Source organism: Mustela erminea, chromosome 2 (genome assembly GCF_009829155.1).
Source record: "Mustela erminea isolate mMusErm1 chromosome 2, mMusErm1.Pri, whole genome shotgun sequence".
NCBI classification, from domain to species: Eukaryota; Metazoa; Chordata; class Mammalia; order Carnivora; family Mustelidae; genus Mustela; species Mustela erminea.
In genome coordinates, this window is record NC_045615.1 from 100,180,840 (window position 1) to 100,199,727 (window position 18,888).

General features: G+C 55.7%; 1 protein-coding gene across 2 annotated transcripts in view; it reads right to left on the reverse strand.

The window, feature by feature from the left end:
- Window positions 1-490: 490 nt before the first annotated feature.
- HTRA3 (HtrA serine peptidase 3) overlaps window positions 491-18,888 on the reverse strand; it is a 28,861-nt gene continuing 10,463 nt past the window's right edge. Inside the window, exons 2-9 of one of the 2 annotated variants that reach the window (XM_032333713.1) lie at window positions 18,462-18,561; window positions 15,329-15,551; window positions 13,344-13,538; window positions 12,744-12,776; window positions 11,367-11,481; window positions 4,609-4,657; window positions 2,971-3,066; window positions 491-1,638 (exon numbers count right to left, since the gene is read on the reverse strand). In XM_032333713.1, the coding sequence (XP_032189604.1) occupies window positions 1,473-1,638; window positions 2,971-3,066; window positions 4,609-4,657; window positions 11,367-11,481; window positions 12,744-12,776; window positions 13,344-13,538; window positions 15,329-15,551; window positions 18,462-18,561 (977 nt within the window). In that variant the 3' untranslated portion in view covers window positions 491-1,472. Of the gene's footprint in view, window positions 1,639-2,970; window positions 3,067-4,608; window positions 4,658-10,332; window positions 10,457-11,366; window positions 11,482-12,743; window positions 12,777-13,343; window positions 13,539-15,328; window positions 15,552-18,461; window positions 18,562-18,888 lie in introns of those variants that run through there. The other variant, XM_032333714.1, reaches the window with a different exon arrangement.

Below are 18,888 nucleotides of genomic sequence, written 5' to 3' on the forward strand. Positions count from 1 at the left end.
CTCACCCTCACCCTGGCACTCCCACTTGCTTCCCCGGGGGTGGGGGCAAGCGCTTGCCCTGGGCAAATCAGAACTCTCAATGCCCCCTGCCCCTGGCTGGGTCCTGGGCAATCCACTTTGTCTCTTCCTGCCTTGTTTCCCCATCGCTGGGTGAGGTGACCTGGAGCAGACACAGAGAAGCTTTGGGGGACATGGAGTGCAGCTTAGCTGGGGCTCGCGGCAAGCTGGGCACCTTTTCAAGCACCCCCCACCTCCCGCCTTCGGGGTGGTGCTGTTTCCTGTCTACACCCGCAAGAGGATAAGGCCAGGGCAGGAAAGCATCTTGCCTGAGACCACAGACCAGGAGAAAGTTGGGGAGCTGGCCTGATGGCCCTGTGCTCAGGGTGGTTTCCCCTGGCCCTCAGCGGGCTGATGTGTCAGTTCTCCATTCAAGAGAAGCTGTGGCTGGTGGGGATGGGCTTCCCGGAGCGCCCCTGCTGGCTAAGGACCATGTGCTTGTAAACTTTAATTTCCATACAGTAGAGAAACATACAGTACAAGCAACACAGGGAATCCATTGTACAGCAAAGCTCACATGTACACCTCAACACACACGTGCCCCCCTGCCGCTCTAGGGGTGATTCCGTGAGTCCATGCCCCTGCACAGAGCGGCACAGGGGAGGCGAAGCCGGCTCAGTCCTTGCAACCCCACCCCTGTCAGGAGGCATCCTCTGCCCAGCACCCTCTGGTCACCTCTGGCGGGGGACGAGCAGCCTTCCAGATGGTGTCAGACACTCTGCTCCTGGCCAGTCTCTGTCCCACCCCAGAAGGTGACATCATCACCAGCCACAGAGCTTGGCTTGGGAAGCCAGGGGACATGCCCTCGGGGCCTGCTCTGAGTCAGATGCCCACATTTGATTCCCCAAGGTGGTCAGACATGGCCGCCCTCCAGGGCCTCCAGCTGGTGGATGCCACAGCCCTGGTCATTCAGTGTGGTGGGCACCATGGAGTCTGGGGCAGGAGCTGGGAGGCCTTCCAAGGGGAGGACGGGTTGGGGCACTGACCTGAGCAGGAGACTTGGAGGGGAGGGTGGGGTAAGAGCAGGTTGGGCATTTAGACAGAGGTTGGACAGGTGTAAAGGCAGGGCCATAGAAGGGAGGCTGGGACCTGCGGGGAGCTCCAAAGGAATGTTCGAAATATCCCGGGCACTTGGAAGGTGGCCCTCAGGAGCATCTGTATGAGGGGGACATCCGGCTGCCCCCTGGTACTGTGATCTGGAAGCCAACTTTCCCGAAGGCTGAGGTGGGTCCCTGGCCAAACACTGCCTGTGACTCTGCCCCTGGACAGCCAGGAGGAGGCCACCGGCTCTGTTGAGGACCATCCATGGTCCTTTGTCCTGACCCTGTGGGAGGCAGCAGCTCTGGATGGGACCTCTGGGTTAGCACCTGTCCCGGAATGCAGGCTCTGGCACTCAGCGACGTGGTGTCCCACACTCACAGGACCACCTCTGGCGCGATGCTGAACAGGAGGTCATCATTGCCCCTCCGCACCTCCAGCAGCAGAGGGGACTCAGTCAGGACGGCCTCCTGCAGCTCGCTCGAGTCTGACAGAGGGCGCCCGTTGACCTTGACGATGATGTCGCCATCTTGGATTCCCCCTCTGCCAATGGAGAGATACCCAGTCACCGCACATCCCTGCGAGGCCCAGACCCCACTCAGGGGACAATCTGATCGAACAGGAGTGGTTTAAGAAAAATCACTTCAATGGGTAAGAATAACATCCTGACTGCAAGGTGTTTATACCAGCCGGAAACCCATGTCCTACCATAGGCTAGTGCTTTGTAAGCCTGCTTCTTCTCTACATTATGAGGGTTGGGTTCAAGTTCTGGCTGCAGTCTTTTTGGCTGGGCTGCTGCAGGGCAGGCCTTGGCCCCTTTGAGCCTTAGTTTCCACCTCTACAGTCCGACGTGGAAACACGCTGCAGATTCCAAGGTCCCGGCTGCAGTGAGGGCTGACTCATTAGGCAGCCTTGGTTGGCAGCGGCCATCCTTGCCACTGAGCCCACCGCTCTGGCTCTTAAGGAAGCCTGCCCATGGTCCCTCCCCATAACTGCTGAAACCCTGAATAAGGGGACTGAGTTTGGTGGCTATTCATTGGTTCACAGACCTATGTTTCAACAACTCTACTACAGGCCAGCTGCGGACCAAGCACCTCTGCTCCAGGGTCCACTTCTCCCCATACAACCTCTGAAGCGGCACCACAGAAAACAGGAAGAGGGGTCCTGCTTGGTGGAGGGGGCCCTGTGGGGCTGGAGGCCGGCCTGCCTGGCTCCTCTCTACCCCACTCCCTGCCCTCGCCCTTCATGGACCCCCGAGCATGACCTCCAGCTCTGGGGATCTCTATGAAGACTGCTAACTGCAGCCCACCCACCGTTCAGACACAGAGCTGGGGCCTGGATCAGCTGTACAAGCATGAAGTATCTGCACTCCATGGGCTGCCTCAGCTCATGGTGCTGCAGACAGTCAGCTGTTCTCTGGCAGTTTCAAAGAACATGGTACTTTGTCTCATTTGATCTTGACAAAGCCTCCTCAGGGGAGGAAGAGTAGGCCAACTGCCCATTTTGCAGATGGGGAAACAGGCATAGGAAGACCCAGGTGGGCCCACTGCGCTGGTGGAAGTTGGGCTGGATTGGGGTTTGAGCTCTAGGAGGGGGGTGCTCTCCAGTACTCTGTCTCTCAAGACCCAAAGGAAAGGACATGCTGGGCTAAGGAAGGGCACTGCCAATTCTCTAAGGGGGTACATCATCTCTCCAGCCTGACTCTGGCTTAGGCGATAGACCAGAATCCCACCTGCCATTTCTGTGCCATGTCATGTGCTGGGACGGGGCTCAAGGTCATGCAAGGTCACCGAAGTGGGCCCACCCTAGGCCTCATGCCCACGAAACCCCACCCTCCTCCTGTCCAGCGTCCATGCTTCCCATAGGGCGGCCTACCTCTGAGAAGGTGAGTTTGGAACAACCTCTTGCACGTAAATCCCACTGCTGACTGATGGGAAGTCTGGATTGCTGGCCTTTAGTTCTTCCACCAAACTGAAAAAGAAGTTTCACAATGAATGCACTTTTTCTGAGTCTCTAAACTAACTCTGTGGCACAAAACTCTGCCGTTCTCCCCCCAACCACCTAGGCCAGAAGAGGCATCTCCTTTGGACCCTGACACTACTCTGTTTTACCACTGACCACTCTGGGTTGTCACTTGTTCTTCTCAGTGTTGCTCACTTGACATGGGCTCCTCAAGAGAAAGTCTACTGAAGGTGGTAGATTAAAAATGTGGATAGGGGAGGGTGTTGGATAGATGGGAGGGTGGGTGGAAGGAGGGATGAGAAAGAAGGAAAGGTAGAAGAATGGATGAACCAATGGATGGATGGATGGAGAGATGGGTGGATGGATGGATGGACGGACGGTGTGATGCATGCATAGACAGATGGTGTGAGGGGTGAATGGATGAAAAGACAGAAAGAAAGAACACATTTAATAGAAAGTTTGGTATATTGGTCTGGATTACAAATGGCTGTCAAATTTAATTTCTAGATTAAGAGTTGATTAAATGGGAAGAATGATCATTTTAGGGACTGTATAGTTTTGAGGGTATAATCAATTGAGCATGCTTTAGTTCTCCCCACAGTGCACAATACTCCTCCTCCTTCTCCAAATCCTTGGACTTGACTTGGCAAATTTTTCTCGCCTTGCTTCCCTTCCTTCTCCCTCTCTCTCCTTTCCCTCACACACTCCACCCTTTATTTTACTATCAGTGTTTCCAGCCACCCACTCTGCTACAGAGGTGATACCAATGAGTAGGACACCATTCTCACTCCCAAGGAGTTCAGATTCAAAGTTGAGGGGAGCAGGGCACAACAGGTAATTCCATCCCCTGGGACCAGTGCAATGCTTGGAAGGGAAGCACAGTTATACAGGGGGGAAACTCCACTTGAGTTTCAAGGGGAGTAGAACAGTGTTCCCCCAAAATTCGTGTCCACCGAGAACCTCAGAATGTGGCTTTGTGTAGAAATACGGTCTTTAAAGTTCTATTGGTTATGGATATCTAAGTAGTGTCATCCTGACTTAGGGTGAGACATAAATCCAAGAACTGGTGTTTTTATAAGAGAAAGGGGCCACGTGTGGATGATTGGGGTGGTGTGACTACAAGCCAAGAAACACCTGGAACCCCCAGAAGCAGTGAGAGGCAAGGAAGGACTCTCCCCACAGAGCCTCCAGTGGGAGCACTGACCTGCTGATGCCCTGATTTTGGACCACTAGCTTCCAGAATGTCAAAAGAATGGATTCCTATTGTCTAAAGCCACCAAGTCCATGGTAATTTGTTATGGTAGCCACAAAGGCTTGCTTCCTGGAGGAAGGTGCACCTGAATGGATTCCTGAGGGAACTGAAGGAACCTATTAGACAAAGTGGGGAAAGGTATTGCAGGCAGAGGGCTGGCCTGAGCAGAGGCTTGGGAATCTGAGTGTTCTGGCCCACAGAAACACCTGTAGGCAGCTGGGCATAGCTGGGCGGGGTCTGGGAGGAGAGGGGAGGGATGAGGGTGGATGGGCAGCAAGGCTGCATCCTCAGACACTCACTTCGATGTGATGGTCCGCATCCGTATGCCGATGAATCGCTTCTTCCAATCTGGGAACAAAACATGACAGGACCCTGTTAGAGGTACTATTAAAGCCTCTGCCCTCCCTGAGGGGCCAGGTGGGATGGGACACACCCCCCCCCGGGGAGCAAAAAGCAGCAGGATCCATCCCATGTGGTCACAGGCATAGAATCGTCTCTGTCCTCCAGGCTGCTGTTGATGGGCTCAGAGATGTCCTGCCTAGTCTGGTGACTTTCTGCTCACCCTTGCCCACAGGCCCCATGCAACCACAGCAGCTCCCACAGCTGCTCTGCCACTGAACCCCACACCCAAACCCCAGCAGCCATTGGAGGTCTCCTCTCCAGCCTCCATCTCGCAGGCTCCCCAAACTTGCCTGTTCAGATATGAACTTGTTACCTTCTTCTGCCTTCCCCATAAATGATAACATTAGCCAGTAATGCCCAGTGAGCACTGGCCATGTGCCAAGCCCTCCAGTTGGGAGACTTAAACACACAGCTTCCCAAGCTGGCAGCTCTATCCCCTTGGCTCTGCCAGTCTGTGACTTAGGAGGTGTCTCAGCCCCAGAAATAACATTTTCATATTTGGAACCAAAACCAAGTCTCAACACAATTAAAATGGCTTATCATGAAAACGTGCTCTCTGACCACAATGAAATTAAAGTAGAAATCAGTAATAGAAGGGTATCTAGAAAATTTCCAATAACTTAGAAACGAAATAACACACTTCTGAATACCTCATCTTCAAAGAAGAAATCAAAAAGGAAATTAGAAAGTATTTAAAACTATATAAAAATGAGAAAACAACACATCAACATTTGTGAGGTGCAGGTAAAGCAGCACATGGGGGAAATTAATAGTACCAGAGTGCCAGTATCAGAGAAGAAGAAAGGTCTCACATCAGTGATTTCAGCTTTCACCATAAGAACTAGAAAGAGAAGACTGAATGAACCCAGTGTAAGCAGAAGAAAGGGAATAATAAAGACTAGAAATCAATGAGGTAGAAAACAAATTCAAAACAGAAAATAAATAAAGGGCAGAAGCTTATTCTTGGAGATCAATAAAATCAATAAGGATTCAGCCAGACTGATCAGCCAAAAGAAGAGAAAAGAAAAAGACAAGACAAGTATCCATTTCAGGATCAGGCATGGGAGAAGAGACATCACCACAGAGCCTACGGTATTGCAAGGGTAAGAAGATGTAATTATGAAAAACTGGATGCCAACACATTTGACAACTCAGATAAAATGCACACATTTCTTGAATTTTCCAAACTGCCAAACCTCACTCAAGAAGAAGCAGATAACCACAGAAGCCCCATCTCTATTTTGTAGTTAAAAATCTTCCCACAAAGAAAACGTCAGGGCCAGGTTGTCCCACGGGAGAACTCTACCTAATGTTTAGGAAAGAAATAGTATCAGCTCTGCAGAAACTCTTCTGGAAAACTGAAAATGAGTGAATACTTCTGTGATGTTGTGATTTATAATAAGAAATATATGTTTTGGTTTTCATTTATGGTTCCCAGCACATGGCCCCTAAAACTTCTGTAATTCCCTGTGACAAGCACTCTGGGGACATCTTTTTGCTGCCAGCTCCTGAAATAGCCTCACAGTGATAAATGTGCAAAGGGTGTCTTCTGTTACTCATAACACAAGCCCCTTTCAACCACTCCCAAGTGTATGTTACTGAGGTGATTTTGAGAAGACCTTAATGTTGGGGCTGGTTGCCAGGAAGCCTACAATGTGATTAGGGGGTTGAACTTTCAGCCCCAACCTCCATGCCACCTCTGGGGAGAGGTGAGAGACTGGAGGTGAACATAATCACAAATGGCAGTGATTGAACCAATCATGCCTACACAGTGAAGCCTCCATACAACCCCAAGAGGGAGAGTCAGAGAGCTTTCAGGTTGGTGGACATGGAGGTGCTCTTTGTCCTTTCCCAGACCTACCCTGTACACCTCTCCTATTGTTCTTGAATTCTACCTCTTTACACACAAACTGACAATGTAGCAAGTAAACTGTTTTCCTGAGCTGTGTGAGCTGCTCCAGCAAATGATCAAAACCAAGGAGGAGTCTGTGGGAACCCCACATCTCCAGCTGGTGGGCCAGAAGTACAGACGAAAGGCTGGACTTGTGATTGGCACCTGAAGTGGGGGTGGTTTTGTGCAACCTTAGCCATGGGTTCTGACACCCTCTCCACGTAGACAGTGCCAGACTTGGGTGAAATGGTAGGGCAGACTGCTGGTGCAGGGGATCCCTTTGCATTTGGTCACCAGGATGTCAGAAGTGAAGCTGTGTTATAGCAGAGAACTGAGGACAGACAAGAGGCACAGGAGGGGTGTTCTTCCTAAAAACCACCCAACCATCATCCTGTACCCAAAACTGCGAAAGAATACTAGACCAACACCCCTCATGAAGATGGCTGCAAAAAACACTTAAACATTTTCAGCAAATCAAATCCAGCAATATATACTAATGACAATACATCACTATGGGGGAGCTTTATCGCAGAAATGCAAGGATGGTTTAACATTCAAAAATCAGCCAACGCAATTCACATTAACAGACTACAAAGGAAAGCCATCATCTCAAATGGCGCAGAAAAGTGTCTGACAAAATCTTCTAACCCCATCTGTTCCTAGGAAAAACTATGAATTCAAGGGGACTTTTTCCATCTGATGAAGGACACCTTCAAGAGACATTGAGTGAGCATCCTACTTGTGGGTAAGAGTCTCGAGACTTCTCCCCCAAGGGCAAGAAGGACGCCAGGCATCCACTCTCACCACCTTCCTATTCAATATCTTAGGAAGACTCCAGCCAGTCTAGAAAAGGCATCTAGACTGGAAAGAAAGATGCAAAACTCTTTCTGTGCACAGACTGCAGAACCATCTGTGTGCAAAATCTGACAGAACCCACAGGAATTCCTACCAGCATAAGCTGTCAATGTCATGGGATCTCTTATGATTAACTGACATATGAAAATCAAGTTTACTTGTATATCCTGGTAACGAACAATCGGAAATTGAACTTTAACATTGAACAACTGAAACAATTGAAATTGAAATCAGGAATTGATAAGCTGATTCTAAAATCCATTTGGAAATGCAAAACCAAAACAATGTTGGAGGCAGGACAAAGCGGGAGGACTGATGTCACCTGACCTGAAAACACAGCAGAGAGGTGATATTCAGGACCGACAGACAAGTGGGACAGAAAGGGCTCATTCTACTTTCTACAAAGGAGCAAAAGCAATTCAGTGGAGAAAAACACATGATGTTGGAATTGACTCTCCAAGGCAGGAAAAAAAAAAAAAGGAGAACTTTGATTCATACTTCGCACTCTTAAAAAATTAGTTAAAAATGCATCATTGTCCTAATGTGAAGACCTCAGAAAGTAAACTGCTGGAAGAAAACGTAGAAGATAGTCCTGACCTTTGGCTAGCAAAGATTTCTTAGATAGAATTCCACACACATTAAAAAAAAATTGGCAATGGAGACTTCATAGAAATTGACAAAACACCCCTCTTTGAAGGCTCCATCAGGAGAATGAAAAGTTAAGCAGCAGGAGGAGACATTTCAGCTCATCTCTCTGACAAAGGCTCCCATCCAGAATGCATCCAGACCCTTCTCAAAACCTGGGAAAAACACAAACAACTCAACTTTTTAAAGTGGGCAAAATCTCAACTGACATTTTCGCACAGAAAATCGATGGTCGATGGTCGGGATCAATGGCCCCGAGTGAGAGGAGGCCAGGAGGTTTGGGGGTGGGGAGGGAGGGGAAGCTGCCTGCTGGCAGCTCTGCTGGATTGGTGGCTCTGGTGTTTACCCCCAGCAGGTACAGCCCCAGGACACTTCCCAGCAGAGATGGGCCCATGGTCTGCCCTATATTTTGAAAGGACCCCTTGGCTGGGAAGGGTCTTTGAAGCAAAGGCAGCTGCATAACCTGGTGTAGCACTCCGCGATGGGGCCAGGCTGGAGATTGGAATCTGGGAGTCACTCCCTAGATGGCATTTTCATCCACAGGTAGGGTGAGGTCCTCAGAGGTAGGAAAAAGACCTGGGCAGAAGCCTTGGTGCTGGCCCCTGGTCAGCATTGCCCAGAGCCCCAAGGTCACGCTTCAGAACAGGAAGGAGCCTGAGCTTCCGGTGCTTGTGCGTGAGCAGCACCCTGGCCAGGCCAAGGTGCAGTCCTGCCCACTGTGAGGCAGAAGCCATCCCGTTAGGGCCTTTGTTTGGAAGCCCACTGCACACCCCAGAACCAGCAGGTTTGGCCAGATGTGGCTTCTCCAGAAACCCTGGGCAGTAGGGCTGGGGCACGGTGGCCTGATGGAGTTTCTGGGTCAGCAGACAACCTTGCATCTCCTCCTTCACAGGGAGATCACCCAAATGTGGAGGGTCCCGCATGCTGGGCTGGGAACCTGGAGGTGGTGGGCTGGGGGGCCTGACTTTGTTTCCTGTTCCACATGCTAGGGACTGGTGTGTGGTTCACAAAGCCAGGGAACGCTTGCCACTGGTCCTGACCACTGGGCTGGGGCGAGCCAAGCTTAGGAGAGCCTCCGGCACCTTGGAGAAGAGACAGTGGGCTTCCAAGCATGGGTGCTGTCCCCTCACACCCGTGCCTCTGGCTGCTGCCTCCTGGTCCAGGGGAAACAATCTCACCCGCAGGTGTCCCCAGTCTGCCCGATCCTGGAGGCCAGGGAATGTGCTTTCCAGTGCCTCCCCGCAGCTCTCCCTGGGCACACAGGCCACAGAGACCCCCAGGGCAGGAGACAAGTCATGTTTCCACTCCCCAGGTTGGATGGGACCCACTGTTCACAGAGGGCCTGACATCCATAACCACCCAGCCCCACTGACCCAAACGCCCCCAGGGGTGAACCCCCAAACCCTCCTGGAGCCTGAAGCTGAGGTTCCCTTGGACCAGCATGGTGTTCCCTCTCCCCTCCAGAGACCCCCAGAGCCCTCTGTGCTCCATAGCCCTACACAGGAACAAGAAACCCCCCTTAATGTCTCTTTGGTTTAACTTAAGCATGCCTTGTTTTAAAGAACTTTAGATTAACCTGGTTTAAGTATTTTGATGATTTTATTAAGACAAAACAGCAGAAGCGAACACCAACTTCAGAAGGGCTTTAAATTATAGATTCAGTCGTCCAGCTAAGATTTGTTGGGCTCTCTGACCAGTCCACATGTCCTGGGGGAGGAGACAGCTCTGGGGACAGGGGCTGAGTCTCCCAGGGTGTCTGGGGTGAGGTCAGCACTGACAGGGAGAGTCTCTGCCCAACAAAGGAATGGGCCCTGCTGGCCCCTGGTGGGTTCTAAGAGGGGAGAGGAAGTGAGGCAAGAAGCCAGGGGATGCTATCATCTGATTTCTAACAAATAGTCACCCAACAGCTCAGTCTGTACAAAAGGCAGAGCCACCAATTTCCTGGAAGGGAGCCAAAGTCAAGGACACCCTTATGGGGGAGGATAATTACACTAGAAAAGCTCAGTTATTAGAGAAAGCACCAAGGCTATGACAGGTAGGAAGGTGCAACCCTGGGTTAAGTTCTGAGCTTCCTAGCAGCCAAGGAGAAAAGATGTGGGGTTAGATGCCCCTCCCCCACCCGTCCAAGAGAAGAAACGTTCAGCTTCTGCAGGGAAGACTGGCTCTCCAGGCCATCTTCACATGAGGGACACCGATGAGCCCAATGGAGTTCTCAACAGGGGTTCTTCACGTGACCAGTCCTCACGGCACTGGTCTTGGCTGCACTGGGCTCCATGTGCTTGGCTGGTGGGATCCTGGAGGATCAGGCAAGCATGGGGAAGCCCCCTGCTCTCAGTGAACTGCTGGTGAAGGGGCTGGGAGAAGACATGGAAGCAATCTGAAGGTGGCACTAGTGGAGTGGCCCAGGTCTGGACGCTGGCCAGGTGGGCACGGGATACAAAATGGTGGGAGGGAGACATTCACTTGGGCTAGAATGAAAGGCGGGAAAGTGGAGGGCAACAGGAAAGCTCCTGAGATCAGGAGACATAGGACCCTCCTCTGGAAGGCAGCTGTGACCACCAACCTTAAGAAGGTGATGGGCAGGCCCTCACTGGGGAGAGTCAGCCATGCCTGGCCTAAGCCTCCCCTCAGGTGCGTGCTCACGGCCATCCAGGCCTGGCTAGGGAGAGCCGGACATCCCTACGTGGACAGGGAGATGGAGCTGAGTGGAAGATGCTTTCCAAGGACTGGGGGCTTGGGTTCCACTCCCCTGGAGGAGAGACTGTCCTCCTGGACAGGCGTATGACCAGCAGGCAGAAAGGGGGAGTCCTTGGGGATGAGCAGAGTATCGGGTGGTAGGAAGGCAGGAGGGAGGGGCGACGGGTGAGGGGCTGGTAGAAGGGTGGGTAAAAGGGCAGATGGGTAGATAGGTGGGTGGGTGCATGCGTGGATAGAAAGAAGTGTGGGTTGATAGGTGGATGGAAGGAAGGAAGGAAGGGAGGAGGGAGAGAGGGAGGAAGGACACACCAATTCTGTCTGCAGCAGCCCAGAGAAGTGGAGCCTGGTGGCCCAAGCCACTGGAGGTGGGAGGTGGGTGGGAGGTGGGTGGGAGACCCCTCCCTTCCCTGCTAGAAAGGGAGCATCGGGAGGGACAGGGGTGCCCGGGGCCAAGAGGTAAGGGGAGGAAGACAGAGGCCACAGCTTCTGGGGACTTCAGGACGGGCCTGGGGTGGGCAGGGAAGGAAGGGGTTCCCAGCCTCAGCAGCCCCCAGAGCACCACTCTACCTTTGATGTGCTTATCCTGGAACTCTGCGAGGAAGCGCGTGATGCGGTCGGAGGGGATGGCGAAGGAGATGCCGGCGGCCACCTTGAGCGTGTTGATGCCAATGACCTCGCCGTCCTGGGAGGGGAGGTCAGAGGAGCTGTCACCCCGGAGCCCGAGTACCGAGTACTGTGTCCACCCCCGGCTCCCAGGGCCGAGCCGGTCATCACTGCCCCTGGAGGAGGGGCTCCCTTTCCTGACCTGGAAAGGCCCTCTGGGGTTCACCTCACTTCTCCCTCCAAACCCGGCCCGTCCTCTCCCTGGCTCAGGGAGCTCATGGTCTGCCCCTCAAGTAGTGCCCACTGAGGAGGACACCCCCAACCCAGGGAGGGGGTGATGAGGCCCCTGGGACCGGAGCTTCTCTCATCCATCCTTCTAGAAGTGGGGCTAGGAGTGTGTGGCCATGGCAGTTCCCAGCCCCCCACCCTCTCTGTCCCCCAGGAACTGGCCTCCCACTCCACACTTACCTTGCACCCCCTTCAAGGCTACAGCCTGGGTCACCAGACATAGCCTGGTGTGCACCCGTTTTCCGTCCTCCAGCATGAAGCCCAGGCACAGAGAACACCCATGCTGGGGCTGTGGTTCCCACTGAGCGCCTGAAGGCCGCTCGGGGACAGGGTGAAGCACCCTCTGAGCCCTCCCACTCCGGCTGTGCCTTCTCCCCAGACTCGCTTTCTCCTGCATGTCCCTTCTCCATGGCCCAGATGAGGTGTTCCCGCCTCCAGGAAGCCTTCCCTGCCTGGGTTCCTCCAGAGTCCCCTCATTGTTCTGCACATCATGCGGGCATGCTCACATCTGACACGCTGCAGCATGGACAGGAGCTCCTGGGGTGGGGATGGCACACGAGATTTCGGGGCCCCAGGAGCTGAATGGATTTCTGACCTGAACTCCTGGTATATTCTAGAAATCTCACCTGGGATGAGAATGAGCCTGACCTGGCACCCAGGGTGGGCATGGGATCATTGGGGGGGGGGGCAAGGGGACTGGGAAAGGACAAGGATACCCCTCAGCACACACGTAAATGCAAGGATGGGGGACCCAGAACAGTGAGCAGGCCTGACCTGTGTGTCCCCTGCCCCAGGTCCTTACTGAGCCTGTGGCCCTGCCTGGCCACAGTTCTGGGTCATCCTCCTTCCTTGGGCAGCCCAGCTGCTCTGGGGGCCTCAGGGGGCCAGGGCAGCATGTGCATGGGGACACATCCTCCTCCCGGGCCTCCAGCCCAGCCATTGGGTGTACAGATCCAAGGCCCCTCTTAAGGGTTCCATCCCTGCCTTGAGGCTGTGCTGTCATGTGAGCTGAGCCCCAGAAAAATAGAGGCTTCTGCCCTTGGGGACACTTACCAGGTTCACCAGTGGTCCCCCGGAGTTCCCGTACTGCAAGGGGAGGAAACTTGATGTGAGCTGAGCCCTGAGCCCACCCAAGGGTGCCTGAAGCTCTGTCTTCTGACCCTCGTTCCAACCGGCGCAGAGATGGGTCATCGAATTTCACCCCCAATGGCAGGGAAAGGCCTCACTTCACCCCCATTTCACAGGTAAGGGAGCTGAGGCCCTAGAGGCCACATGGATGGCTGTGGGGTGACCTGTGTGCCCCACACAGACTAACAGGCTCACTCCAGGCTCAGCCACGAGGGGCCTCTGCAAAGGCTCCCATTTCCAGAAGGGCCCAGAGCTCGGCAAACCCATAAGGCTGGGCACTATGTGAGCTACAGTGACGATACTAACAGCAACAAAAGGAATGCTGGGGTTTGGGGAGTGACTTGGGCAGAGAATCTGCATCTCTGAATGTCTCAGCTCAGGGCAGCAGCTTCTAATGCCTCTGGCAGACCTGGCACCCCAGTGCAGAAGTCACAGGGAGCCCGAGATCTGCTGAACTTAAAGAAGGAGCGTGGTAGCAAGCGGAAGTGCCGAGTGATGGGTCAGTCTCTGGGGACAGGGACTCACGTTGATGATGGCGTCCGTCTGGATGTAGTCCATGTCTGAGTCCCGGAGGCCCAGCTCCTTGCCGTCCCGCTGGGCCGTGCTGACGATGCCTGTGGTCACGGTGTTCTGCAGGGCAAAGGGGCTGCCGATGGCCACCACGAACTCGCCGGGCCGCAGGTCTGCCGAGCGGCCCAGCAGCAGCGCCGGCAGCTTTTTCTGGAGGGGAGACACGGGGAGGGAGGCTCAGCTGTCTGCCTTCACTGGGGCCAGAGCCAGATCGACGCCAGGCCTCCAGCGGGGTGGTCCCAGGATGGCGGGAGCAGCTGGACAGAGCTGTCAGGGGCCAAGGCCAAGGCAAGTCGCCAACTCAGAGAGAGGCAGGGCTGGCCTCCAGCTGACCCACAGTAGGAGAGACCCAGGCCAGGGTCCTTGCAATGGGGGCTCAGCTGCTCTGTGACTGACCATGGGTTCCCCAGGCAGCTGTAGGGGTCACACACAGGGAGGGTGCCCGGAGGGTCCAGCTGGGCATGGCCTCTGAGGTGATGGAGCCTAGTGGTTCGGTGGTCACAGGTACCTCTGAAATCTGATAAGCTCTGTGAATATCATCCAAAACGTATCACACACAGATTGAAGCATAAGACTGATAGTCCGGCAGGAAGTCTGGAGCCCAGGTGAGGACATAGAACCCTACTGTTGGAATCCTTGATCCGACTCAACCTGATCTCTCAGTATAGACACAGGGAAACGGAGGCCCACGCAGGGCTCAGGGGCCGAGAGGCAGATCCTGCTTCGAGGAGAAGTGTTAGCTGCTGATGGTGCCTGCGGGCACCAGGGTGCATGGGTCTTACTGATTCCACCAGAATCTATGGCCCCCGAGGAAGGCCGGGGTGCACCCCGCCCTAGGATTCGGCCACAGCCCTGGGAACGGAAGAGACCTAGCGGCAGCCAGACCCAGGGTCCTCGGTGGGGGCGGGGAGGGGGTGTGCTGCATTCTGTGGCCCTTGGGGTGTTTTGTAAATAAAGTTTTATTGGCACACAACCCTGTGTTTGTATCACCTGCGGTTGCCACAGAGCTGGGAGGTGTCCACATAGCGCTCAGGCCCCACAAAGCCCAAGAGCATTTCCTACCTGGAGCCTCACTGCAAATACCGCCATGGCCTGTCCTTGAGCATACTGTCTCCCCCCCCGACCCCAGCCTGACTACCCTTATCCCTAGAACAGGCATGGCGTCCCCCGGCTCAGTAACTACTGTCAAAGTGTCAAATGTGGGGAAGGGTCCGTGCTGGGGTAAATCTCTTCTCCCTCCATCAGGTAAGAAGCAAACTCCTCATAAACGATTCATTATCACCAAAACTCTCCAGTTTCATTCAGAAAGAGCAGAAGCCAGATTCAAGGTCATGCCAAAGTCACCAGCACAGACGGCCTCACGGGTTGCCGACCTCGTGGCGGGGGCGGCCTGTAGCGGCCCTGTCCAATGGTCCTAAGTATGACACTGGACAAGCTCTGTCTTAGGTCAGCATGATCTTGGGCAGTGGCCTAACCTCTCCGAGCCTCAGTTTCCCTTCTGAAATTGAAGGACACTGACATCCCTTCTGCCAAGGGCTGTGGGGCCTTCTGGAACAGCCGGTGGCATGGATGGGGGATGATGGTGGCCCCGCTGGGGGCTGCCTAGCCAGCTGGGGGGACTGGATATAGGGGGACCGGGGGCCTATGTCCCAGTGCTCTCCACAGCCTCTGGAGGCCATGCAGGGACAGTGGCATCTCTCGCAGTGGGCCCAGGAGGGACACTGGGAGTGTCCCTGGGCTTTGGAGGGCATCCCTGTGAAAATGGTAGGAGCACGGCAGCCCAGCTCTGCCTGCACCTGGCAGCTCCGGGAAGCAGGGTGGGGGGCCTACACTCTGTTTCTGATCTGACTTGGGCCCCTTCTTCCCAGTGCCCCCCAGGAAGGCTGGGCTGACACAGCTCTGGGCCCTGGGGTCTGGGGAGGTGCCCCCCACACACTCACTTTCGGGTGGATCTTGATGGTGGCGATGTCTGACTTCTTGTCGATGTCCTTGATGGTGGCCTCGTAGCTGTCACCGTTCTGGAGCTGCACCTTGAGCTGCTGCCGGCCAGAGACAGTGTTGGTGCTTGACACCACATGGGCGTTGGTGACGATCAAGCCAGCCTCTGACATGATGAAGCCCGAGCCACTGGACAGGGGCACGTTTCGGCCAAACAGAGGGTGTCTGTGGGGAGGTAAGCACACGCGGGCGGTCAGGGTGGGCGGGGGCCTGGACACAGGAATCTGGACACAGGGCCTGGACGCGGGGACCTGGACTCAGGAACCTAGGGGACCTGGACACAGGGCCAGCTGCAGCCATGCACCAGCTGCTGGGGAGCAGAGCCCAGCGTCGCGTGAAAGATCATGGCTTTGGAGTCTCCGGGCCTGGGGCCAACCCCAGCTCTGCCACCTCCAGCTGTGGCCTTGGCCAGCTCACTGACTCCTGGACTCATTTCACAGCCAGCCAGAGGGGACGACCATCTGTGACTTGCAATTTTCTGGGCGGAGATGGAGGCCCATGCGCATTAGGCCTGTTGGGACAGGCAGGCGTGCTCAGCCCTGACTGCTCAGCCCCGGAGCCAGACAGGCCAGGACTCTAATCTTGGACCCATCCCACTTACTATCTGCGTGGCTGGGGGCAGGCCTCAGTCTCCCAGCTAGGAAACAGGGACCGTACCCTGCTGAGTGTGATGCCTGGAGGCAGGAAGTCACTCAGCAAACAGGATGGCTATTGGCACTAATGGGCACATAGCTTTTGCGGGGGCTGTCCTGCGGCAGGTCCCCATGGGGGTGACTTCCTGGGCGGGAGGACGATCAGCCTACACAGGAAGAAGATGGCACAGGGCAGCGTGTGCCATCCCAGTGTGTTCCCCCAGTGCCTGTGGCAGGCTCCACTCCGTGAATTCTGCACCAGTGCCGTCCTCCAGGGGACTCAGGGCAGGGAACACTGGACCGTGGCAGGCACGGTGCACGCTCAGACAGGCATCTGCTTCCGTTCATGCGATCTAAAGGTCTGAGGTCAGAATTCATGGATGCAGGACAATGCCCGAGCCTCCCCAGAGCCGAGAGAACCCCGGGCCAAGGCCAGGATGCCAGGAAGGAGGGACACCAGGCACAGCTCGGGACCCTCTCCACCATTCCAGAGGGGCCTGGATGGAGCGGGTCCTCAGTGCCTGAGGCCGCTTAGCAGACGTGAGGGAGAAAGGGTAGCCCAAAGGGCCTGGGACTATGCAGGGGAGAAAGAACAAGAGATGGGGGGATGTCTCAGAGAAGTGAGGGAGTGCAGAAAGGCTGCCTCGTGGGCAGGACCAGTGACAGGCTCACATCACCAACTGCTCCGGGCCAGACACAGTGCTCACGATCCCCCTATGTAGGAGCAGGCTGTGTGTTTACGTGTGCAGATGCCGTGGCCTGGGACACGAAGGACTCGGCTGGGTCAGGCAGCCGGGCCACTGGGCCCCGGGAGGACCATAGCCTCTGTGCATGCTCGAGCTCAGTTTCCACCCTTGCCCAGCTCTGGGTGTGGCCCTGGGCGGGGCTGCACCTGACCTCCTCCTGCGCCCACGGTCGGAGCTGTCACTGTCTGCAGGAGGGGCCCGAGGCAGCCAGCGGCCTCCTCCACTCAGGTCAGGGGTCACAGTGGAGGCTCCCAGGCTCCGTGAGCATCTCATCTGTGTCTGGGATCTGGCCCACTTGGTCTTGCCCACCTGCCCCCTGGGATATGGGCCTCCAAGTCTGATGTGGCAAAGGCATCACCATCTGACCAGGCTGGGCTGTAGTCAGCAATTAGCTGGCTTGGAGCCCGGTGCCCAGAGCCTTCTAGAAAGACACTGGCCCCATCTGAGCCACTGGCAAGGCCAGAGACGTGCCACTTAGTGTGTCCAGTTGTAATTTCCTCAATGACATGTCTCGGGGTCTGGAGCCTGCAGAAAGGGCAGAAAGGGGTCAGCTCTGGGGCCTGAGAGACCTGGGGTCAAATTCTAACTGGGCCCTCGGCAGCTCTGGGAGCCTGGAGAGGATCCCCGGCCCTGGGTCCCCACCCAGGAAATGGGAACCTCAAAGCCTAGCATGGGAACCTAGCCATGCGTGAGAGTGGAAAGGGCCTTGGAGTGCAGGGTGTCAGTCAGTACAGAGGACTGGACCACCCCGGTCCTGACTTGGGGTGAGTCCTGCCTGTGCCTGGCTCTTTACTCTAAGAGGTGGACACTCACTGAGACTGTTGGGACACAGTTTGGCACAGCAGCCACCAGGGCTCGGAGCGCAGAGTAGGTCCAAGGGCATTGCTGTTCTGACAGGGGGCTTGTGGCGTTGGCTGATGGCCCCATGGAGCACCAGCAGGGGTGAAGACAGTTCCTGCCCTCCAGAGATGGGGGGCGGTGACGCCCCGTGACAAGGGCTCCCACTGCACAAATGCCATGCCCAGTGAGCAGGGAGCCCTGTGCTGGGGCCAGCGATCAGGGCGTGAGTGATTCTGCCCCGTTGCCCTGCACTGCCCCCCCAGGGACGCGCTTGGGCCTCAGTGTCAGCCTTTCAACACGAGCCCACCTCCACCACCCAGGGAAAGAGCTGTGCAAACACACAAGGCCCCAGCACCCTGTCCTGAGGCCATGGGGTGACCGTCTACTCTGGGGCACGTGGGCCTGGCTCCCTCTGCTCCCCATCAGCATGGAGAGGTTCAGACCCTGCATGCCTCATCAGGGTGGTTTGGCGGCTCCCTCCTCGCACATAGGGGCCAACACGTGAGGTCAGCCAGAAGGAAGCAGCACTCTTAACTTGAGACGTCTTGCTGCCCGTGTCTTCTCTTTGGGGAGTAGACGTCGCGCTGGGAGGTAACTCCAGGATTCCATGGCCGATCGGGCTCCAGGGCAATGGTGCTTCCCAGCTCAGACACGCACCCCCTCCCCTCCCCCATGGGACACCCTTGTTTAGCAAACCTGCAGCCCGGGGGGGCTCCCCTTGGTGAGCAGACCAGAGGCAGAGAGGGGCGTCCCTCCCCAGGGGGGAGGGATATCCCCAAGGCCCACCCGCCCCACGTGCACCTGGCTTCGCCCACCCTAGGGCTAGAATGGGGGGCCGCTGGGAGGGGGTCATGCACCTCAGGAAGAGCTCTATGTGGACCACGGCCGGCGCGATCTTCTCCACCACGTCCGCGATGAAGTTGAACTTGTACCGCGGGCTGGTCAGCTGGTGGAGACCTGCACTAGCAGAAAGAACCAGGCACCTCACTGAGACACGGACACCGCCAACAGCACCCTGAACCCCCACCCTGGGGGGCACTCCACCAGGGAATGACCCCACTGGACTCAGAACCCCTCAGGGACACCCCACACTCAGCAGCACAGTGACACCCAGACATTCAGGAGAGGCCTTCCTGCTGAGCTCCCTCTTGTTACCTCCCTGATGCCACCGGGCGGGCTGGGACACTCGCCCTCAGCTGCCAGCTGCGACCTGACATTCTGACTTTGGAGCTAGATCTCGGCCAGCCCCTGGGGCCCTGCCCCTCCTTTCTCAGATAGACAGCA